This window comes from Vigna angularis, chromosome 6, assembly GCF_016808095.1.
Source record: "Vigna angularis cultivar LongXiaoDou No.4 chromosome 6, ASM1680809v1, whole genome shotgun sequence".
NCBI classification, from domain to species: domain Eukaryota; kingdom Viridiplantae; phylum Streptophyta; class Magnoliopsida; order Fabales; family Fabaceae; genus Vigna; species Vigna angularis.
This window is the reverse complement of record NC_068975.1, coordinates 27,798,881-27,823,381: the sequence shown is the minus strand read 5'-3', so window position 1 is coordinate 27,823,381 and position 24,501 is coordinate 27,798,881. Positions and strand designations below refer to the sequence as shown.

General features: G+C 34.3%; 3 protein-coding genes across 4 annotated transcripts; 1 reads left to right on the top strand and 2 right to left on the bottom strand.

Moving 5' to 3' along the window:
• The first annotated feature begins 13,580 nt into the window (after window positions 1-13,580).
• Window positions 13,581-15,892, top strand: LOC108343276 (probable WRKY transcription factor 30). Its single transcript, XM_017581454.2, has 3 exons — window positions 13,581-14,131; window positions 14,234-14,362; window positions 14,910-15,892. The coding sequence occupies exons 1-3, from the start codon at window positions 13,815-13,817 to the stop codon at window positions 15,577-15,579; spliced, it is 1,116 nt and encodes a 371-aa protein (XP_017436943.1). The 5' UTR covers window positions 13,581-13,814; the 3' UTR covers window positions 15,580-15,892.
• Window positions 15,893-18,342: 2,450 nt separating this feature from the next.
• On the bottom strand, window positions 18,343-21,003 carry LOC108341562 (uncharacterized). Its single transcript, XM_017579230.2, has 2 exons — window positions 20,972-21,003; window positions 18,343-20,800 (listed from the first exon to the last, which is right to left on the bottom strand). The coding sequence occupies exons 1-2, from the start codon at window positions 21,001-21,003 to the stop codon at window positions 18,343-18,345; spliced, it is 2,490 nt and encodes an 829-aa protein (XP_017434719.2).
• Window positions 20,983-23,412, bottom strand: LOC108343277 (putative anthocyanidin reductase). Of its 2 annotated transcripts, XM_017581456.2 has the most exons (5): window positions 23,120-23,412; window positions 22,867-23,036; window positions 22,522-22,740; window positions 21,532-21,917; window positions 20,983-21,274 (listed from the first exon to the last, which is right to left on the bottom strand). In XM_017581456.2, the coding sequence occupies exons 1-5, from the start codon at window positions 23,232-23,234 to the stop codon at window positions 21,139-21,141; spliced, it is 1,026 nt and encodes a 341-aa protein (XP_017436945.1). In that variant the 5' UTR covers window positions 23,235-23,412; the 3' UTR covers window positions 20,983-21,138. The 2 variants fall into 2 exon arrangements, with proteins under 2 accessions (XP_017436945.1, XP_017436946.1); XM_017581457.2 differs by having other exon boundaries at window positions 20,983-21,917; window positions 22,522-22,743; window positions 23,120-23,407.
• Between the last annotated feature and the right edge of the window lie 1,089 nt (window positions 23,413-24,501).

Sequence of the window (24,501 nt, the reverse complement as noted above, 5' to 3'; positions counted from 1 at the left end):
CTTGTTATTGTAATTGAAATTCAAATAAAACTTTGTTTTCTAAACCTTAATTCACTCAAATTTGATGATGTGTTTTCTGAATAGAGAAATAAACTTAGTGATCAAATAATTCATTCTCTTATATAAAGTCTGGTCATCACTTCAAAAATAAATGAATTTTACGCTTGAAGCAAAACTAATAATTATTCTATAACTTCTATGTATTAATAATTGTTCTATAACTTCTATGCAATTAAAAAATACAAATAACAACTTAATAAATCACTCTATGTTTCTTAAAATATTCCTAACAATACTATCTATTTTGGAATTACTTACTTTTAAAATAAGTTTCAAAAGATAGATTACTTAAACTGTTTTAAACTTCAACTTTATTTAGAAGTGATAGAAGTTTTTAAATATTTTAATAATAATAATAATAATGATGGGTTAAAAAAAAGAAAGGCATTAAGCAAAAATAAACACAGGGACAAAAATAATTGGTGGGCCTAGCCAGACGCGTCATTGATACTAAGGACCACCAAGAAGCAGTTCCAGTCCAGTGTCCCTGACATGACATCGTCATTTTCCACAAAATATCCTGCTTCTTTCATACAAATTTTTCAGTCGTTTTATCTTTTCTCAACATTCTTACCTATCACATTTCACCATCTTTCCAATTCAAACTTCCGTACGTGCTATGTTTGCAATAATGCAAAATTGGTAGTTCCATTTCACATTGATCCCAGTCCATTTTTTTATTTTATTTTAATTCAAAATAAATCTGAATTATAACCGAAGACAGAGGGTTTGATGAACTGATTTCTAGATATTAAAACTCTTTATTAAAAAATAGTTTTATTTAGACAATTAGCTTAAATTTTAAAACAGTTTTTTCCTGAAAAGTAATATAGTTTGTTGCATCGCTAGAGTCCAATTGTTTGATTAAACTGGAGCAACTTATTTGATCTTTAAACGTGTAATTTCTAAACTATCATACATTTGAATGGAAACTAATAAAGTAATGATGATAAACAGCTACATATTTTTCTTAAGAAAAAATTACTAAGTATAGTCTGTTATTGTTTTCAAATAGACTTAATTATCTAAAAATTGGTTTTTTAACAAAGTTTACTTGACAATATTTGGTATTACATAGTAGAGATGTGAAAATTTATTATAATATCTAAGATGACTTTATTTGAACAGTTACCTAAACCAAAATTTAGGCAGATTATAACTTATATCATTATATAAAATGATTTCTTTATACATAATTTTCTTTCTAAATTAAAATAATTATTTTATTACTTTTTAATTTTTAAAAATCTGTTAATTTAAATTTAATTTTTTTAAACTAAAATAATCATATTACTATTTTATTTTTCAAATTAACTATTTATTTAAATTTAATTATTTTTTAAAATTAAATTAGTTGTTTATAGTGAAAAACAAATGCTCATATGATATGTTTCCTTGTTATAAAAATAATATAAGTTTCACAGTTGTTTGTAATTTATTTTTCACTATTTTTTTAACTTTTATCAGATAAATTATAAGATTAAATATGATTTTAATTAATAAATTTGGATATTAAAATACAATTAGTTCATGTTTCATATATATCTTCATTTTTAAATTTAAAAAATAAATGAATATAATTATTTTAATTTAATGTCATTAATTTTTTAGGCTTGTTAAATAAGTTTCTATTTGACATTTACATTTGAGCTGCAACATGTCAAGGGAAGGGATGTAAAAGACTCGAACATCAACTTGAAATGTGACTGATACATCAATTTAACATAATTAAATTAAAAAAATTATATCTATTCACTTTTAAAATTAAGAACAAAATTATATTAAATTTTGTGACAGTGACAAATTTTAATTTTATATCCAAATTTAAGGATTAAAAACATATTTAACCCAAATAAATATATAGTGTTGTTACTATTTGTGTTATTATTTATAACGAAACTATATATTTTTATTTTTAAATGTAAACAACTTCTAACTAATTTTACTCATTTAATGATATTTATTTTTCTAAAATACCTTAAACTTTTATTATAATTTGTAAAGGTTTAGAAATGGTATTTTAAGATTGATGATTTGTTTTCAAAATATTGACACTCGATTATTTTAATATTAAAAGGTTTTAGTATAATATAAAATCTTATAAATGAGTTTCATTATTTAAAAACGCAGCATCTCTATAAATCACTTTTCTAGAGTTTTCTCACTTCTCTTTAGGATATCTCACTCTATGTTCATTTGTGAAGATCAAAGACCGTAGTAGTAATCCACTTGATGAGATTTTCGAATCCAACCAATTATTTTTTTCATTAGAGTAAGTTAAATTTATGCTCTTTTTTAGATCAAACCTGTCTTTTTCTTGTGTGCAGTTATCTTTTGAATTACATGTGTCCTTTGAGCATTCTTTAGGATTCTTTATTGATCAGTAATCATAATGGTATGGTATGATTGTGTTGACGTTATTTCTAAGTATAGATAAAACTTCTTGTGTGTTGGAAGTTGTTTTGGGGTTTATGAGCATTTTGTACTATCTCACGAGTAAGGAAGCTAATTATAATATTTCTAAGTTCTAGATTTGCTTAATTTATGGATTAAGTATTTACATTATGATTGTATGATCAATTGTTATGTGTGATGAACATGATTTGTTGAATTTTGGGGATAGGCTCTTAATTTGCATTACTAGGTCGTATAATGAATGTTGAAGTAATTTCAGGAGTAGTATTACAATTGTGATTATTTGGACTGTGTTAATTTGCAATTCATAATTGGTATGTTTTGTGGTTGTATGAAGCTTTTGATTTGGTTTTGGTAGGAATAAATTTGCATAATTACAAAAATTTGTTTTCTACAATTATGCATATTCGTTGGTGAAGGGTTGCATCACTGATGATGTCAAAGTCAAAGAGCTCACAAACTTGGTGGTCGTTGGGCAAGAATGTTCTCGTTGAGTGACTTCAAAGTTAGAGAGCTCATTGACTTAGTCATTGTTAGGCGTGACTAAACTTCCTTGGACGAATTTTGGCAATTAAATCCCTGAGAGCTCTAGTGGCATTTTTTGTTAAGCGATAACTGTGCTCATTGGGTGATTTATTGCAAAATTGTTCCAGTGCTAGTGTGCTTAGCGAGACCTCTAGTCGTTGGGCGAGTAAGCCATCAAAAACTACTCTCTGATAAAGTGGATGCTCTCGCTGAGTGGGATTAACAAAATTATTCAGTCATTTCTATGTTCATTGATTTTGTGTGTTTGATGTAATCTTAAAACTTATTAAGGGAATTATTTGTGTATGTGATCAGGATGGTGTGCACTAATCTAAGGTATATTAGACTTAAGTTTCTTTAGTGTATGCATTGATATAAGGATTTAATATTGAAGGTTATCTTGACATTCTAACAGTCATTTAGACTCAAGTAGATAATAATGAGTTATGTGGTGAGAGTAGGAGAAGATCATAATTTAGGGATTTTTCCTTGGCTTAAGATGATACAAATGTCTAGCTTTTAGTTTGTGATTATGTCGATATAAAAATCTTTTTTTAAATACTTCATGCTTTCTTTTCATAGCTATTAATGTCCATGAGTTGTATATACAACTATATTTATCATGTTTATATAATTATGTTATATAATTGTAATAACACTTTCTAGTTATGAATGATCTATTTTCAATTATTGATTATGTAATGCTTATTTTAGTAGAATTACTTTATTAAAATAGGATATCATAATATTTAATTTTAGATTTACAAAAAAGTATATTTAAAAAATATATTAAAAAACTAATAAAATTTAATATAGTTAGTAAACTAACTAATAAATATAGATAAGTTACTTATGAGTTTAATAAAATTTATTATTACTTTTGTTCTTATTAGTATTATTATTGTAATTGATGCAAAGGCCTCAAAACAATAGGTCACACTTTCAACAAGGTTAAGTAGAGAAAAAGATATAATCTTCCTAAATCACGAATGGTCTTGGGCCATTAAATTTTAAACCGATTAATATTTTAAGTTTTTAATGAAATATTAATATTAAATTTGTATTCTTAGAAAGGTTAAAATTGATAAATGGGATAGGAGAGAATTGAAGATGAGGTATTGTTTTCAATGTTTGAATGAAATATTTTCCACGTTGTGGACCGTTGAAATAAGCTTGCATTTGCATTACTGCTTTTGAGGCTGAGTAATCAATAATCATTGATTTGTAGTACAAACGCGTTTCCGAGTCCATCGTGGAAATTTTCAATGCCCAAACATGCGGCCATTATTCAATCCTATTAATATTAATATCGCCAAAGAAATAACTATCGAGGAAACCTTTCGTTAACATTGTGTGAGTTTAATAATTTCTATAACGTTAATGTATGTTCAATTTGAATTAATTTTATTCTTTGAAGGTTAGCGTATTTTAATTATTATTGAAATATTAAAAGTATTTAAATTTTAATTAATAATTAAAAATATAAAAATCAATAAATTTTTTAATTGACAACTGATTTTATTCTTTGGCTAGATTTTGTTAAATTCTTTTTAATTAATGTTGACAGAGATTGCTTTCTGTTAATGTTAATTATAATCATACACTATGTTTATAATGCTGTTGGTTAATGTTTTAGTTGTCAACTCTGTAATTAATGTCACTTGAACAACTATTACAATTGATGTTAAGACCACAAAAATCTCAAATAGTGTTAGTATTATTAGAATTTTTTTTTCAGTGAAAGAAAATATTAATAAATGATTGATAATAAATATTATTGATGTCAATAATAAAAATATTTATCACTGTAAGAATCGGTATTTTAGGAAGGGTGGGGACATGGATGCATGATTAGAAGGCAATTATTGGAATGCATGATTGGAGGGGAATTATTGGGGGAAGGGAGAAAAGGAGAGGGGGCATTTTACGGGGGGAGGTTTTGGCAAAAGAAGGCTCTCATTTTTGGCATGGAGGAGAGCATCCAGAGGAAAGGAACCCTTCCTTCCTTCCATTTTCAACCGTCCAAAGAGCACCCAAGGTACGTTATACCAACTTTAGAAGGACTGAGAGGAGGATCTGGGTTGAGAATCTGGTGAGAGTGGAGTTCTTACAGCAAGATCTGGAGAGAAAGTGGAGAGGTGCTGAATTTGCTAGGAGATCTGGAGCTGCAAGTCTAGGAGGAGATGGATCACAAATATTATAAAGGAAGTCTTCAAGAGGTAAGGGGAGTTTGATTTATTTTCTTAATTTTTGAGAAATGTTGTGATTGCTGTAAATCTGGGTGAAAATTGGGAAGGAGATGAAGGGGGAGGTTTGTTTTTGGGTTTCTGGACTCTGGTGCGTTTCTGCAGAATTTCTGCAGAACGCGCGTACGTCCAATTTTGTGAATCAAAATTGGACGTTCGTCCCAACAGTGCTCGACCAAATACTGGTCGGCCTAACGTTCGTGGTGAAACTGGACGTCCGTCCAAATTGAGAGCGTTCGTCCTTAAGTAGTAATGTGAGCGTTCGTTCTTGGCTTTAGTGAGCGTTCGTCCTTAGTGTTTCGTTGAGCGTTCCTCCAGTGAGCGTTCGTCCAAGTGAGCGTTCGTCCTAGTGAGCGTTCGCCCTTAGTGTTTCGTTGAGCGTTCGTCCCAGTGAGCGTTCGTCCAGTTAGCGTTCGTCCCAGTGAGCGTTCGTCCTTAGTGTTTCGTTGAACGTTCGTCCTAGTGAGCGTTCGTCCTTAAGTGTTTCGTTGAGCGTTCGTCCCAGAGAGCGTTCGTTCAGTGAGCGTTCATCCCAGTGAGCGTTCGTCCTAGTGAGCGTTCGTCCTTAGTGTTTCGTTGAGCGTTCGTCGTTAAGTGTTTCGTTGAGCGTTCGGTTTTGATGGATTAAATAGCGTTCGTTCAAATAGCGTTCGTTCAAATAGCGTTCGTTCAAATAGTGTTCATTCAAATAGCGTTCGTTCAAATAGTGTTCATTCAAATAGTGTTCGCTCAAATAGTGTTCGTTCAAATTGTGTTCGTTCAAATAGTGTTCGTCCAAATAGTGTTCGTCCAAATAGTGTTCGTTCAAATAGTGTTCGTCCAAATAGTGTTCGTCCAAATAGGGTTCGGTAAACAGGGTTCGGTTCCATGGTTATTTTTGCTCTTATTTTAAGTGTGCAATGTGTTTTGTGTATATATATATATATATATATATATATATATATATATATATATATATATATATATATATATATATATATATATATATATATATATATATATATATATATATATATATATATATATATATATATATATACTCTGAGGTAAATTCATGTGAAACAAAAATATGTGAATGCATGAGATGTGATAAAATTACTGTGATAAATGTATTTTATTATGTTGATATGAAATTGTGCAGTTGATCACGAAATGATTATTACGGGGAGAGTTACATAGAGGTGTAATGTGAGTTGAGGAATATGAGTATGGTATGAATCTCATGGAGAGATTCTATAAAATTATAGTATTAGTGTGTATGTTGATGTTGAGGGTCCCGTAGTTGGAGGTTATCCTGATATTCTAATAATCATCCAGTCTCATGTAGAGAAGGATGAATTATGTGGTGAGAGGAGCAGGAGGTCCTGGTCTATGTTCCGGTGTGGACATAGTGAGGGGACTAACCTTGTGAATGGTATGAAGTATTTTGGAAGTGTATTTGTAAGGAAAAGTAGAAGTCATCACAAGTGCATAACCTCCCGTGACCGCTCATCAACGTATCATCCGGATGAGTGTCTAGTAGGAATTGTGGTATGATGGTATATGTGAATGTCTGACATAAATTTTATATGATGTTTTTATCAAAGCATTTATGCATGTTTTATAATTGCGGTGTTGCATGTTAGCTCACCCTTACTTGTTTGTTTGTGCCGGGAAAACTATATTTTTGCGATGATCGTATAACGTATTTGTTATACGGGAGCAGAGGAAGGATTGTCGCATGATCTGGTGTAGATGAAGGAAGATTTGGAAGAACAGTTTAGCGGGATTCAATGATATCTCTGCAGTCAACTATGAGCTTAAACTTATGTATAGAATTAAGTTTGAGGTTACATGGTGTTAATGTAATTGTATTATTACAATATTTTAAATTTTGAATTTTAAAGGGAGAATTTTTGGGATGTTACAATCACCACAAATATTAAAAAAAATTACAATAAATATCAATTGAAAATTTGAAGTGACATATGAAAAAAAAATCCAACATTAACCGATAAAACTTTGATTCAAACTATAAATAAAAATGATTCACACCAATAACAAAATATTTCTAAAGATAAAAAAAATAACTCATATCCATATAAATATAAAAAAACAAAACTTATCCAACCCCAAAAAGGAGTATTAGACTTCATAAAATTAACAATGTCTCGATGAATATGAAACAAAAAAAAAACGTAAATATAAATAATTTTAAACTTTTGCAAGTAAAATTTAAAATAAAATTTTATTTTAAATAATGTAATTACTTTTATAAAATTATAAATTTTAATTTTCTAAAAATTGTTTATCTGAATAATATGGATTATCCTAAAAAAAAAAATTCAAATAAATTATTTTCTAAATTTTTTATCACAACATCATTTTATATTTCTATTAGTAGCTCATAATTTACAATTTGCATATTTTAACATCATCAAATAATATTTATACATGTGATGCGTTTATCACTGACTCTTGTGAGAATATTATATATATATATATATATATATATATATATATATATATATATATATATATATATATATATATATATATATATAAACTTGTAGTTTTCATGACATGTTAAATCTAAATTAAAAAATAAATTTGTATAGATGTTTTTGTTATCGATATTAATAAGATTAATTGAAATATTCAAGTTTAACTTATTTTATCACATACTGAATTTTTGTGATGTTAGATACTTTTTTCTTTTGAAATATTCTTTGGATAGTCTTCTAAGGTAAAGAAAGTTATTATGTTTTTTGTGAGGACCGTAAATTTTTGGAGGTGGGAATACGGCAATCAATCACCCATTGCATTATTAGAATGCAATAATTGGAGTGCATTATTGGGAGTATTTTATTACTGGACGCACCCTTCCATCAAAAGGGGGGGATAATTGACTCCTCTCTGCTCATCACCCATCTTCATCCTTTTTCTTCTCTATCTTTTCCTTCCAGCCAACATCATCGTCTTTCACACACAGCCAAATCAGCCTCCTGTAGATACTTCAAGGTAGACGGTGGTCCGTATGCAGGTGCGGCGGAGGTGAAACCCCTCCCTAGGTTGCCGTGGCTGGATCGAAGGAGCAGTGACGTGGAGGCCAGATCGCGGTGGTGAGGAGCAGCCAGTTAGTCAGACGTGGCACAGAGACGCCGGAGAGAGAGCAGACAGGATCAGAGGCTGGGTTGAGGTGGCTGGATCAGTGGCACGGTGGCCGATTTGGCAGTGATGGAACAAAAAAAGGGGTGGTTATGGTGATGGAAGAAGCTGGAGGAGGTGAAGGTGCTAGTCCGGGATATGAGGTTGCGGGTGGTAGACATGGTTGTGCTTGGAGAAACCAGGTAAGGGGGAGCTAAAATTGGGTATATGAATCGTAGGAATAATATGTTTGATATCATATTATGATTATTTAATATTTTTGATGAATAATTTTATGTTTAGGGTATCCTTCTTTGCTATAAATCTGTATGGGTAATTGTAGAACTATCATGTTGCAAATCTGGGAAAAGGGGTGAAAGATATGGGTTTCTGGGTTTTCTCTGCATTCTGTGCAATTCTGCAGAATTCTGCAGAATGCACGCTCGTCCCATTTTGGTGAGTCAAAATTGGACGTTCGTCCAATTTTGGTAAATCAAATTGGACGTTCGTCCAATTTGTGCTCGACCAAATAGTGGTCGGCCAAAGTATATGAGTGTTCGGTTTGGTGCTCTAAGATAACGAATGTTCGCGTTCGTCCATTGATAAAGTTAGAAATCTTAAACGTTCGTCCTTAGTCAAGTTTCCTCAGCAATGTCGAGCGTCCTGGCTGAACGAGCGTCCTGGCTGTCGAGCGTCCTCTGGCTGTCAAGCGTCCTCTGGCTGTCGAGCGTCCTATGGCTGAACGAGCGTCCTCTGGCTGAACGAGCGTCCTCTGGCTGAACGAGCGTCCTGGCTGAACGAGCGTCCTGGCTGTCGAGCGTCCTCTGGCTGTCGAGCGTCCTCTAACTGAACGAGAGTCCTCTGACTGAACGAGCGTCCTCTGGCTGAACGAGCGTCCTATGGCTGAACGAGCGTCCTCTGGCTGAACGAGCGTCCTGGCTGAACGAGGGTCCTGGCTGAACGAGCGTCCCTTGTCTGGCTGAACGAGCGTCCCCGGCCTGGCTGAACGAGCGTCCTCCTCTGTTGGACGAGCGTCCTCCACTGTTGGACGAGCGTCCTCCACTGTTGGACGAGCGTCCTCCACTGTTGGACGAGCGTCCTCCACTGTTGGACGAGCGTCCTCCACTGTTGGACGAGCGTCCTCCACTGTTGGACGAGCGTCCTCCACTGTTGGACGAGCGTCCTCCACTGTTGGACTTGGTATTCTCAGACTCCGATCGTAAGCGTTCTGTATTAATGATAGGTAGTTCGGTTTCATTTATGTTCATTCCCAGATAGAAATTGTCCATAGTGAACGTTCGGTATTAATTTGATAGTCTTAAGTTCCAATCTTAAGCGTTCGTTATTATTATGTGATTAGTAATTTATAGCGTTCGATCTGGAATATGCTTAGGTTAGATTATAAGTGTTTGGTCTCGATGATGTATCACTCAGATAATGTTCATCATAGGCAGTGTTCGGTGAGATTTGACCTTTTAACGTTTGTTCAATTGGGGCTCAACCTAGCGTTCGGCTTCGAGCGTTCGGTCTAGTGTTTGATCCATGTTCGTTTTAAGAGTGTTTGGTTTGGGTCCCGAGTTTCAGTGTTCGGCTCAATAGTTCATTGATTCCCTAGCGTTCATTCAAATAGGATCCAATCAAACAGTGTTCAGTGAATAACGTTTGGCAGATAGCGATCGTCCAGTAGCATTTCGTTCAGTTGAGTTTGGTGAACAGTGCTCGTTCAAATGTATTCTACTTTTAGTATTGGATTCTAAGTTGGATGAATTTATGCGTATAAATGTTTGGAATATAGGATGTAATGTGATATGTGTGAATGCATGAGGTATGATAATTATTATGATAAATGTATCTCATGGCATTGATATGAGATCATGCATTTGCTCATGATATGAGTATTGTGGGGAGGTTTTGTAATGGTATAATGTAAGTTGAGGAACATGTATAGTATGAATCTCATGGAGAGATTCTGAAAAGTTATGTTGTTAGTGTGTATGTTGATGTTGAGGGTCCCGTAGTTGGAGGTTATCCTGATACTCTAATAATCATCCAGTCTCATGTAGAGAAGGATGAATTATGTGGTGAGAGGAGTAGGAGGTCCTGGTCTGTGTGCCGGTTTTGGACATAGTGAGGGGACTAACCTTGTGAATGGTATGAAGTATTTTAGAAGTGTAATTGTAAGAAAAAGTAGAAGTCATCACAAGTGCATAACCTCCCGTGACCGCTCATCAACGTATCATCCGGATGAATGTCTAGTAAGAATTGTGGTATGATGGTATATGAGGATGTCTGATATAAATTTTATATGATGTTTATATCAAAGCATTTATGCATGTTTTATAATTGTTGTGTTGCATGTTAGCTAACCCTTACTTATTTGTGCATGTATCGGAAAAATCTTATTCTTGCGATGATCGTATAACGTTTTTGTTGTACGGGAGCAGATGAAGGATTGTCGCGTGATCTGGTGCGAATGAAGAAAGAGATGGAAGACCAAATTAGAAAGATTCAATGTTTTATATTTGTAGTTAAATTTGAGCTTAAAATATATGTATAGGGTTAAGTATGAGGTTACGGGGTGTTACTGTAAATGTATTATTATAATATTTTTGTTGAGTTTGAATTTGATAGGGTGAATTTTTGGGATGTTACATTTTTCTTTATAGAAATCTTAAGATATTCAATCTTTATTATCTTTATGTAAAGGTGACATACTCACTTGATTTTAGGTTTTATGTAGAGATTATAGTTGATTGAAAATATGTTTTGATTGAATGTTGTTAAATTTTGTTTGATGAATAATTATTTAAAATGTTATGAATTAGATATATTAATTTATAGACTAGATTATTATGTAACTTAATTATAAAGTTTTTTTTAATCGAGTTTTGAATTATTTCTTATGATATTATGTAAAATTGATAGGAGCATAAATAATAATATTTTGAGTTAAACAACCAAGGTTAAATTAATGAGTAAAAGATGATTCAAATTGATTATTTGAATTGTTTAGTAGTAGTGTTATTGAAATGTTTTTTTAAAATTAGTTTTGATTTTGTTATTAAGATTGAATTATGTGATATTTTTCTGAAGTGAACGATTTTCGCTCAAACAAAAATATAATATAGAAAATAGAATTAAAAATAACCTTGTTTTTTATTTTATTTTTACTAAAGTGAAGATTTCTTTATTCAAACAAAAATAACGCTACAATTCAATTAAGTTTCTATCCAATTTTCATTTTAGAAAACATATTTTTGCTAATACAAAAATATTTCCACTCAAACTAAAAAATAAATTTCTTTCTTCTTTTAATGTTTGCAAGTTAAATATTAATTGTTATATATGATTTATTTATAATTTTATTTAAATGAGCTATATTATATTATAATACTTATTGTTATAATACTTATTATATTGAGCTATATTATATTATAATTCAAGTATGCAACATTTAAAAAATATTTTTTATCTAATTTTTTCTTAAAAAAATAAGACAATTTCAGTATATTTAATACTGAAAACAAATTATTCAAATTCAACAACATTATTTTTGGCGTCTTACGATACGTCATGTTTGTGTCTTCTAAACAACCACCCGGGTAAATTTAGCTGCATTTTAACGAAAAAATAATATTAAGAAAAAGGTTATTTTATTATTAATTAATTAATACAATACTGGGTAGAAACTTATTTGAGATCAAGTGTTTATTTTAACTTATTCAATTAACTATTTTTTTTATTATTCGTGTGTTACTTTTAAATTACTAAAAATATTCCAATACTTAAAGTTAGTTAATTATTAAAGGGTCGAATAATTAATACAATAATAAATATTTTGCAAAAATTATAATAATCTTTAATTTGTACTTATAGGTTTCTTCGTGAATTGATAATTAAGTTGACTTAATCACAATAATCTTTAACTTCGTATTCAAGTTTAAAGATTAAATCCATATATAATAATATTATAGGATAAGTTATATAAATATTAATATTTTAATAAATAAGTGTAATTTAATTGAAAACATACAGACTAAAGTTGTAAAAGTTTAAGTAAATAATTATCTTAACTACACACCAATTAATTATGCAAGAAAAAAAAAGTCAAATTTGGTTATTAAAATAATTGAAAGTTGTTTAATTTTGATATAAATGAATTACAGAAATTCATACGTGTCTTTTATTAAAGGTTTAAATTCTCCTGTTAATTTTCATTTTGTTTTAAAATTTTAATAAAGTATTTAGATTTTGATTGATCTCAATTAAATCTCATTTTTTTAAATGTGACGCAACTTGAGTATTATAGTAACAAGGTTAATTTATGCATCATGTGTTATCGTCAGGTATTAATGTTGGGATAAGTGTGAGATGAAAATATTTTAATTTAGTCTAAGAAGGGCAATTAATGGGAAGGAATGAGACTCACGTTAGAGCATTAACATCATACGCAGTGTGATGCACATTACATCACGATAACAACATCCATCCCTTTCTGTCGTTTCGTCCTGTTCAACATCAACAACACTGGTCCCTTCCTTTCACCCTCACCATCACCTTCGGTAGCTCCTACCAAAAGATTAAACTACTTTTTACTCATTTTTTTGTTTGCAATTTAAGATTGACTCCGAGTTTTAACACTAAAAATGACAAAGACGAGCATGGATAAACTTATTGTCTTTAACATTTTGGACATCAATTTAATTTGATGTCTCTATTGAATTCATGTCTTATTAATAATGTCTGTCTCCTAATTGTCTTCCTCCAAAGACGTATCAATTCTTAACATGTTATAACATCCTGTGTAATTGTTTCTGATTTCTCGGTTTTTCTATCTTTTTTATCCCCTGATGGAAAGTGTAAGAACTTTATGAGGAGTAAAGTAACGTGTGTTCAAAATAAGAGAAAAGTGCTTGGAAGGTAAGAGATTGAACTGGAAATGACGAGGTGGAATAGAAGAATCTTCGGACTTGTTTCCATAGGGAGGAAAGAACGCGTGAGGATCTCTTGACCCACACAAGGGGTTTGAAAGAGTCAGCACATGAAATAAAAAAGATCACTCTCAAAGACTCCAACAAATCTATGCACACACTAAACTCTCCACTATCATGGACCCACGTTGTGGAAAACTCGTTCGGTTTAGCCAGTCAAAAGTATCTCCTTCCGTTCAAATTTTTCACTCTTATATATCCCTCTTCGTCTCACCTTCCAAACCAAGTCTTGTGTATATTTCACACTCACTTTAAGTCTTACTTTGCTGCCTTATATCTCCTCACTTTAGCATCCCCTTCATTTGGCACAACATCACTACTTCATTCTGCCTTGGATATTCTCCTTAATATGATCAAATCCCTCAACTGAGGAATTCAAGGCCTTAGTGCAACCAAGTAGGAGAGTAATTCCCTATCTGTTGTTTTGTTCTTGTTAGTTGATTTACACCAAATGGAACAGAGCCCCAAAAGAAAACACTCTAGCCTCATCCATGAACTTATCCAAGGAAAGGAGCTAGCAAAGCAGCTCGGTAACCTTCTGGTTTCTTCTTCTCCATCGTCCCATGAAGCTAATGAATTGTTGGTTGATAAAATTCTCTCCTCCTATGAGAAAGCACTCACCATGCTGAACTGGGGGTCCATTGTAGGAGAGGCCAAAACCACCAGTGCCACCATGATGGATTCCCATTGTTCTTTTACGAATGGAGGGAGTCCCAAAAGTGAGGTTGTGGACCGTGAATTAGATCACAAAGCTGTCCTCAAGAAAAGGTAATATCACGAGCTACCAAGTTCTTGTTTCTGTGAATTCTGTCAATTATTGAGACTGGTGTTCTGATTTCAATATGGAACCCTTTGAATTTTTGGCTGCAGAAAGACCATGCCTAGATGGACGGAGCAAGTGAAGATTTGCTCAAGAACAGGACTCGAGGGGTCTTTGGATGATGGATATAGCTGGAGGAAATACGGGCAGAAGGATATTCTTGGAGCCAAGTTTCCAAGGTCAGTTAGAAGCTCTCTTCTCATTTAACTTTCATTGTTATAAATTAAACAAGTTTGATTAAATGTATGCATGGATTCAATTTTTTCCTGGTTACTGAAAAATCAGTGGTTAATTTTTCCAATCTGTAAACTAATTCAAATGAAGCTAAATTCGTTCCTATTGTAAAAGGTGTCGAGTTGTATTAATGGGGTTAATTGTGTGAGTTGTGCAAATGATATACGTCGTTGCAGTGGACAAACGTGGCACTCTTATCAAATGGACCAACTTGTTCTAGAGTGCCATGCTGGTTCTGGGTTTGGCTGCTCATGTACCCCATTCATTATTAAATGCTATGACATGCAAATTGCAAGCGAATTTATAATGATAGACAAGAACAGAACATTAAGGCCTTTTTTCTCATTATTTTTTGACAGACTGTACTATAAACTTGAATGCAAATAAAAAGGATCATAAAAGAATACACGTTACTTTGCCAATCTGTAAAGAAAAAGAAGAAACTATTTTTTAGTTTTGCCAAAAACTGATAACTTGTGGTTTGCATTGCAGAGGATATTACAGATGCACACATAGAAATGTTCAAGGGTGTCTGGCAACTAAACAAGTTCAAAGGTCAGATGAAGATCCGACAACAATTGAGGTGACCTACAGAGGAAGACATACGTGCACGCAAGCTAAGTATTTGAACAAGGCATTCCCATCAAACATAAAGATGGGTTTGGGGGAAAATCAGTTCCACAATGATGAAACCAATCAACCAATTAAAGAGAAAATACAAGAAACCCCAGTGGGGATTTTCGCCTTTGAAACAGAGCATAGAGTCAAAACCGAGGAATTGGAAATCAAGGAAGATACCTTTCCATGGTTTTCATTTCCTTCTCAATCAAATGGATCAGAAAACGAGGACATTTTACCCGAGTCTACTTTTGAAAACCATTTCACCGAAAGCTTTTCTCCTGCATTCATATCACCTGCCACTTCAGAATCAAACCCTTTCTGTTTGTCAGCGTGCTACTTGAACAGCACTGAACTGTTATGTCAACAGATTCAAACCTCAGAGTCTGATATCACTGAGACATTTTCGGCCCCAACTTCAGTAACCAACTCCCCAATCCTGGATTTGGACATTTTTCTTCATAAAGGGGATTTTGACACGGATTTCCCTTTCAACAACCCTGACTTTTTCTCTTCATTCGAACTTCCCTGCACTTCCACTTAGATAGTTAAAGAGTGGGTACCAACTAAGAACAGCGTAGCCAATGCCATAGTCTGTTCTGGATTAACTGGTGAACCTTAGATCCTGGCTATGGAAGGGTATCATGAGTCACGTTGATAAACGAAGACAGTGAAACCTCCTTGTCATGCAAGTTTAGTAGAGTTTTCCTGTATGTAATGAACGTTTTTACCTAGGGTTAGTGCGTAAATAATTTGTAGCTGTTGTGTACTTGTGCATTTTGTTACTTGTAATTGGTTCCGGTGTTTCTTTGGGCTCTTCAGCATTGAGTTTCTGAAATGAATGAGTTCTCATATTAGCTGTTGTCTATAATTATGGTCAATGTTCAATTTCATATCACTAAACAAGAGAAAAATATTGTGATCAATTTGGCCCAAGGATTCCGATACCTGGCAGTAAGGGAATTCAATCAATCATTACTGTTTGGTGAAGATTGGAGGGCGTATGTTTTTGTTTGTAAATTTGACGTAAAATATAGATTTAAAATTCAAACAATCTGATCTTCATATGACATTTTCAATTCATGACTAGGAAGTATAGGAACAGAGATTATTCGAAGAACTTCAAGAATTTAGGGATTCAAACCTGAATCCGAACCAGAGAATTTGAGAAGAAGAAAGTTGTTTCTGTGGTAAGAATCGTGTGTTTCCTCCCCTCTGAGAAGAGTATTTATTTAAAAACCAAAAGGAATAACAAATTTTACTACCTTCTAACAGAAATGCAACAGAAGTAATTAAAGTATTGACTGCCACGTGGAACCACGTGCCTTTTATTTAAATCCCTATATCGATTCCCCTGCCTTCAAAAAAATCCTTGACCTCAAGGATTAAAATTCGGATATTTCTTCTTTAAATCAAAGAAGTATTCCCAAGTGGCATCTTCTAACAATTGGTGCTTCCACTTCACTAAGACTTTGGTTACAGCTTTGTTGCCCCTTTTTACAGTTGTTCGATCCAGAATTTCCTCAAGTTCTTTGCCCCCCATAACACCGTCAAACTCTGCAGGAAGTGAGTTGGAACTAGGTGCGTGACCCACCTTTCTTCTAAGTTGCGAAATGTGAAAAACATCATGAATTTTTGACCCCTGCGGAAGCCTGAGCTTATAAGCCACTGCTCCAATCTGATCCACTATTTGAAATGGGCCAAAATATTTAGGTGCTAATTTGGCATTTGATCTAAATGCCACAGAAATTTGGCGGTATGGATGGAGCTTCACATACACAAAATCACCAATATCATAGGATCGGTCACTCCTCTTCTTATCAGCCAATTGCTTCATTCTATCTTGCGCCCTTTTCATGTGAAATTTGACTAGCTTTTAAGGCCTCCTCTCGTTTCTGCAAACTTCTGTCAATGATTTCCACCTTTGACTCCCCTGGTAAATAAGGAAGGTAAAGTGGAGAGGGTTGTCCAAACATCACCTCATAAGGACTGCACTTTATGGCAGTATGATGGGTGGTATTGTACCACCATTCGGCTAAAGGAAGCCATTTAGCCCACTCATGGGAAGTATCACAACACATACAACGCAAGAACGTCTCCAAACATCTATTCACAACTTCAGATTGACCATCGGTTTGGGGATGATAAGCGGATGAAAGGTGCAATTGAACTCCCTGTAGTGACATCAAATCCTTCCAGAATTGACTAACAAAGATGGGGTCTCGGTCACTGGTGATAGAATCTGGAAAACCATGCAATTTGAACACGTTGTCCAAGAAGGATTGAGTAACTTCAGTAGCACTATAAGGATGTTTTAAGGACATGAAGTGAGCAGCCTTGCTTAATCTGTCCACCACCACATATATAACTTGTTTAGTGGTAAACCTTCAATAAAATCCATGGTGATATGCTGCCATATCCTCTCTGGTATTGGTAAGGGTTGCAGTAAACCTGGAGAAGCAGATGTGTCATATTTGCATTTTTGACAGATCTCACATGTTAGTACAAACCGACTAACATCTTTGGTCATACCCCGCCAATATACTACGGATTTCAACCGTTTTAATGTAGCATCCCTACCAGAGTGGCCACTAGTAGAACCTGCATGTACCCAATGCAATAACTCATTTCTCAAGGCACCATCTTTCCCTACAACCAATCTGCCCTTCCTTCTAAGTTCATTTTGAGTCCAAGTATAATGTTTATGTGAGGAAGTATCTTTTTGTAATTCCTGGAGCAGTTTTTGAATGCTCACATCAATCTGCCAAGAAGCTATAATTCTATTCAACATGTTGCTTTCAGGGATGAGAGTTGTGATAGCTTGGCAGTCCACAGATTCTTGTCTAGATAAAGCATCGGCTGCTACATTTTCCCTGCCTTGTTTGAATTCAATTGTAAAATCAAATTCCATTAATTTCACCAGCCATTTCTAGTTGGAATGCTGTAGTCAATCTTTGACTCAATATATACTGCAAGCTTCTATGGTCTGTGCGGATAACAAAGTGTCTATTCAACAAATAATGCCTCCATTTTTGGACTGCGAAAACCACTGCAAGCAATTCTTTTTCATAGGTGGAAAGTGATTGTTGTTGCATATTGAGAACCCGGCTAATAAAAGCAATTGGGTGGTGATCTTGCATCAGGACAACACCAATTCCCGAACCTGAAGCATCCACCTCAACCACAAACACCTTAGAAAAATTAGGTAATGCTAATACTGGAGATTGGGTCAAACAATCCTTGAGAGATTGAAATGCAGCCTTGGCCTCCTCAGACCAATAGAAACTATCTTTCTTCAACATATTAGTCAATGGCCGTGCAATACTACCATACCCCGAACAAAGCGTCGATAGTAACCGGCAAGTCCCAAAAATCCTCTCAACTGTTTCAAGGACGTTGGAATAGGCCAATTCTGGACAGCCAAGATTTTTGCAGGGTCGGTGGATACACCCTCCTTTGTGATAAAATGGCCTAAATACTCAACTCGTTCTACACCAAAGTAGCATTTGGATTTCTTCGCATACAAAGAATTTTGGCGCATAGTCAACAATACGCTATGCAAATGCGAAAGGTGATGTGGAAGATCCTTGCTGTATATTAAAATATCATCAAAGAACACCAAAAGAAAGTGTCGCAAATAATCCTTGAAAACATCATTCATGAGACCTTGGAAGGTGGCTGGAGCATTAGTTAAGCCAAATGGCATAACTAAATACTCAAAGTGACCTCCGTGGGTCTTAAATGCAGTTTTATGAATATCACCATCCTCCATTCGTACTTGATTATATCCGGACCGTAAATCAATTTTAGAAAACACCATAGAACCATGTAACTCATCTAACAGATCATCCACTAAAGGAATAGGAAATCTATCCTTAATGGTTTGTTTATTAAGGTCTCGGTAATCTACACAGAGTCTCCAAGAGCCATCTTTTTTTCCAACCAAAACAACAGGGCTAGCAAAAGGGCTGCTACTTTGCTGTATGATACCAGATTTAAGAGAGTCATGCACCAATTTGTCAATAATATCCTTCTGCTGTTTAACATATCTATAGGGCCGCTTGTTGATAGGATTGGCGCCTGTAACCAAGGGAATTTTGTGATCATGACCAGGTCGTGTAGGAGGCAGAGTGGTAGGTTCTTGAAAAATATCATGAAATTGCAACAATAATGCTTCTATAGAGTTAGGAATGAGCTGGCAGTCCGCATGTGTAGTCAAGGAGTGGAAGAGAAAATCGTTATCCTGGTCACACAATTGCAATAGGGATAAATGAACACCACCAGTAATTGTTTTCTGCAACTGTCTTTTTCTAGCAGTTTTCAGCCCAATGTCAGTAGTACCTCGCAAAACCATCCTCTTGCCCTGGACAGAAAATTGCATAGTCAACTTATCAAAATTCCAAGTAATGTCTCCGAGGGTAACCAACCATTCAATTCCTAATACCACATCACAACATCCTAAAGGAATTAGAAGCATATTTGAGGTAAATTCCCTGTTGTGCATTGTCCAAGGAAAATGTTTAGCAATGGCAGTGATGTTTACTCGAGCCCCATCAGCCACTGCTACACTTAAAGGGGAAATAGCAGTCAACGGATAGCCCAATTGTTTAGCTACTGACTCATCCAAGAAATTATGGGTATTGCCGCTGTCAATGAGTATATGCAGGGGTTTCTTCTTAAAGTAACCAGTCACCCTCATAGTGTTGAAGGTTGCAATACCAGTCAAGGCATTAACTGAGATGTGAGGGTCCAAGGAAGGATTATCATCTTCGTGTGTATCATCAAGCTGATCGACAAGTTCCTCCTCATTGTTACTTACCTCCAGAACATGAATCTCCAATTTCTTATGTGTCACAGCATGGGCAGGGCTGTAAGGTTCATCACAAAAATAGCAAAGGCCCTTTGATCTCCTCTCAATCATAAAAGCAGGAGTGGGTTTCTTATTAGCGTGTCGTTGGTTTGTCTGTGAGTCAGGTGGTTTGTTCAAAGGTTTCGGTGGAGGCAAAATGGCCATTGTATTCGTATATGCACTCGGGGATTTAAGAGAAAATTTGGGCGGCATGTTTGAAGCAGAAGCGGACTCATACAATTTAGCCAAATGGAATGTCTTCCTTAAATCCTGGGGCTGAAACATTTTGACAGTCAGTTGAATATCCTTTTCCAAACCGCCTAAGAAACAACTTAACAAATGGTTGTCACTGAGATCCAATCGAGAAGTTATAACATCAAAGTGATCATGATGTTCAACCACAGAACCAGTTTGCCTTAATTTCATAAGGTCCGACATCGGGTCATCATCGATCTCACCAAAACGATCTATCAATATACGGGTAAAGTCGGTCCAAGTTGGAAGGTGACCGACTGGAAGAGTCTTAATAAAAGAAGTATGCCACTGCAGTGCCTTTCCTTCAAAATGGATTACCGCTAATTTCACCCGAAAATCTTCCGGAGTGCCGTCAATCGCAAAGAACGTTTCACACTGATAAATCCACTGTTGGATTGCATCACCGCCAAAGCGTGGAAAATCGATTCGAGCCAAACGGGTGCCACAAGAATAGGTGGAGTTCGAGTTGCGGGCACCTCTAGAATTAGGACTGTGCCCTGAAGCATCATTCCCAAATTCAGAGGTCCGGTGTAAGGTCTCCAAGATGCGCCGATCAACCGATGCTTCAATTGCTTGCCGAATTGAAGCTGTAAGCTCAATTAAACGTTCGTCGAGTTTGGAAATAATTTTGTTCTCTAATACGTGCCTTTTATTTAAATCCCTATATCACTGAGGCTCATAATATAGACAGTACACAACTTTCTTGTTGGAAAGAACCCTTCTTAGTTATTTCTTTCTGAAAATCGCAGAGAACCAGTTTTAATAGCTAGTAGTTTTGTTAACCAAGACAACTTCTTATACTATTCCATATGAAATTTAGACACTACATTACATCCAAATCCCTTTCAACTTCGTAACTCTCATAATCCAATAATACGCTTTTTTAGTTGATCTGAAACTCAGATTAATTTTTAATAAAAAAGAAAAATGAAACAGTAATAAGAGACGCAGATGTCTGGTATTTGCTGTATTACAAGAATATACAGCACAAGATGGAGACTAGAGTTCACGCATCCTTCTTGCACATTTGATACAATCATCCAATATCATCTTCGCATCATATTTGAATACAAATCCTTTGTCACACAGCTTTGTTGAGGTCCACTTGATATCCTTCCTCTGCCCATCTTCATCTCTGAAATGTAATTCTCAGATGAAAACTGTAAACAACTAAAAGGAAGAAAACTTCTGTTTTCCAAGACTATACAATCAAGTACATATTTGATCTTAATCATCCTTAAAGTTATTCCATGGAAAATGTCCTTTTTTAGCATCTCTGTTCGTAAAAGATTCTACAATTTAGGCCTTTGAGTTAGTTCCTTCATAAACAAACACAAAAAGACCGAGAAATAGTAAACTTCTAGCAATAATAAAGAACAGCCAACCACTGACTCTTGTTTCACATTGAATTCTGGATAATAACGAGCGTAATGGTTAGCCATCTCTTGCAAAGAAATGTAAGAACTTGCACACAAGAATCTTCCACTGATGGAGGTGCTTTCCATGCAGAAAATATGAGCTTCACAGACATCATCAATGTGTGCAAGAGGAATTTTACCCAGTAATCCTTCTAGGAACTTGAGTGCTGTGTAGGCTATTTCATTTTGCACGATCTGTGCAATACAAACTACCCTGCTACCGAGTGTGGAAGATATGAGGGTGTCACCTCCCACTAGTCCGAAAGGGAGAGTTACTACCTCCAATTTTCTTCCACCATTTTCATCATTCCCATAGCTCAACAGATGTTTCTCAGACAGCGTTTTTGAATAAGCATAGTCCTTTAAATATAAGACCAATACAATAAAGTCAACATTTGTATATTTGCAACTCTGTTCATGTTTGATTCTTGTAAAGTGAACGGTAGTGATAAATAATCTCAATCATGTAAGAAAATCAACTGATAAAATTCCCAAGATTGATCTGTAGTACGAGACTTTATATCAATAATGATTTTCCTCGTTTATGACTAAAATTATTAATCACTCACCTTACTTTACAGTTAGCTGAATCCTCTAAATGATTATGTTGTGAATTTGGGGTGGCTTCTATCCTAACACCTGAGGTAAATTATCTTTCATGCAAACTATTGCCTACTGTTACTAACTCCTTATATCTTTTTTTATGGAAAGACATCCTTCTACTTTTTTCAATTCATTTGTATCATGTATTTTTTTAAAGGAAATACAGTATCAATGAAATATCCCAGTTAAGAAATTGAAACCACTCTATCTCATAACCTTAGGCAATGAGTTTATATAATGTCATCCGCTTAATTTCCTTATATCCCAACTGAGAAAAAAAAGTGCAAATGAGAGCATGGAGTAGTAGGAATCCAAATTCTTTCTTTGAAACAAATTGAAGAATAAAATATTAGGAACTAACCTTGTAAAAAGGATCAGGGAATACGTAGTCCAAGGAATCATTGAGAGGAGTCCAGCAAGTTTCATCCATTACATCTTTGAAATCACTCCCATCTTCTTTCAGCGGAGAGGCTGATACAACAGAAGCAGTGTAGATCAGACGCTTCACCGTCCCTGATCTCACACATGACAGGGCAATGCTTTTCGCACCTGCAACTGCTGCTTCCGTAGTATCCTTGTACTGCTATATATGTATATATGCATGCATCTTATCATCACATCACTCGTGTATAGTATTAGAAGATTAAAATTATACTTTCAAGAATTTCATCCCATGCCTTAAACAGATTGAGTTAAAGAAACGAACCTGAGATGAACCTGGTTCGTGGGTGAAGGGAGTAGCAACATGAAACACACACTCACATCCTTGAATTGCAGGATCAAATTGAATTGGGTCGTAAATATCAGCTTCAAACAGAACCAGTTTGCCTTCTGCATGAGGAAGGCTCTTTAACAGCCCTACCTTTGACTCGTTCTCTGATGATTATGTTCCAAAATATGAATAAAAACTTAGATATGACAGAAAGAGAAAGAGAAAGAGACAGAGAGAGAATACTGACTCAAATCTCTGAGAGTTGCATGAACAGTATAACCCTTGTCCAGTAGCTTCTTGATGAGCCATGAACCAATGTAACCAGTGCCTCCTGTCACACATACCTTGCTCCCTTCCCCCATTTTTATTATCTTCACACAGATGCGTATACACCACAAACAATATTACAAATTTCAAATGAAGTTGAAGTAGTTTCTAAAGTGGATGTTTTTTCCTCATTTTCCTGGCTCAAAAATACTGCCAAAGCACGTTTTAAAATTCTAATTGGTAAATTAGTATATGTGAAAAATAATCCGAATATGAATACCTTGTCTTAAAATTCGTGAAGTTGCATAAATCTCATCACTCTATTTAACTTATTATATGATAAAGTGATCTAAAATAAATTTTCTCAGTGTGTTTGTCTCCGATCACTTTCATTTTTTAAGTATGAGTAAAACCGTGGTACACGCAACCTTTTAAACTATTTTTAGATTCAAGGAGTCCTAGAATTTAATAATTATAAAAGAAATTAATGCGCAAAAGAAAGACACATATATGCATTAATAATTAGCATGGTCGAAGGAACTCATTACAAGTACTTTTCCAAGCCTTCCGTAATTTTGTAGCTTAGTATACCCTTTAATTCGTTCAATACTTTTAATTTACTTTTGAGAGAATTCTAACACTTTAGCAATATATTTTTATTTTTAACGTGTATGTCAAACTTCTAAATTTTAGATGTTTATTAATAATTTTATTTGAATTTTATTTTATTAGTTTTGAGTTTAGTAATATTTAGTTTGACTTTTATAGAGATAAAATAGGGATAAGTAGTTTTGATTTTTCATTTAGGTACAATATTATTTTATTTGATTGATATAAGATAGGGATAGATTAAATAGATTTTGTTTTAAGTCTGCTGATGTTTTATTGTCACTTTTTATTATTTGTATTTGGTTCAATGTTCTATTTGTACTTATTTAAATGGAGGCAAAGTTCAATGAAAATAACCACAGTGAATTGAAGAATATTATTACACTCTGGGTCACATTCTTTTTCTACAAAGTGGTATAAGAGCCTCAGGTTGTCAATGGTATAAGTGTGCCACAACCACTACAAAAATCAAGAATTTTACTAGGTTTTTTTTTTTTGCATTATCGAGGGTTTTAACTCTTGATAAATACCTTTTCTGCGGTTAGGAAAACTGCTGGGAAAAGCACGGTTGACAAATAATTTCCAACAATTTTGTGAGTAACCGCTGCTATTTGCAGGTGTTCTTAAAAACCGCCGCTACTTGTTGGGTTCTTATAAACCGCTTCTACTTACAGGGGTTTTTATGAGAATCACCAGTACTTGCTGAAGTTCAACAAAATCACTTATAAACCGCTTCTACTTACAGGGGTTTTT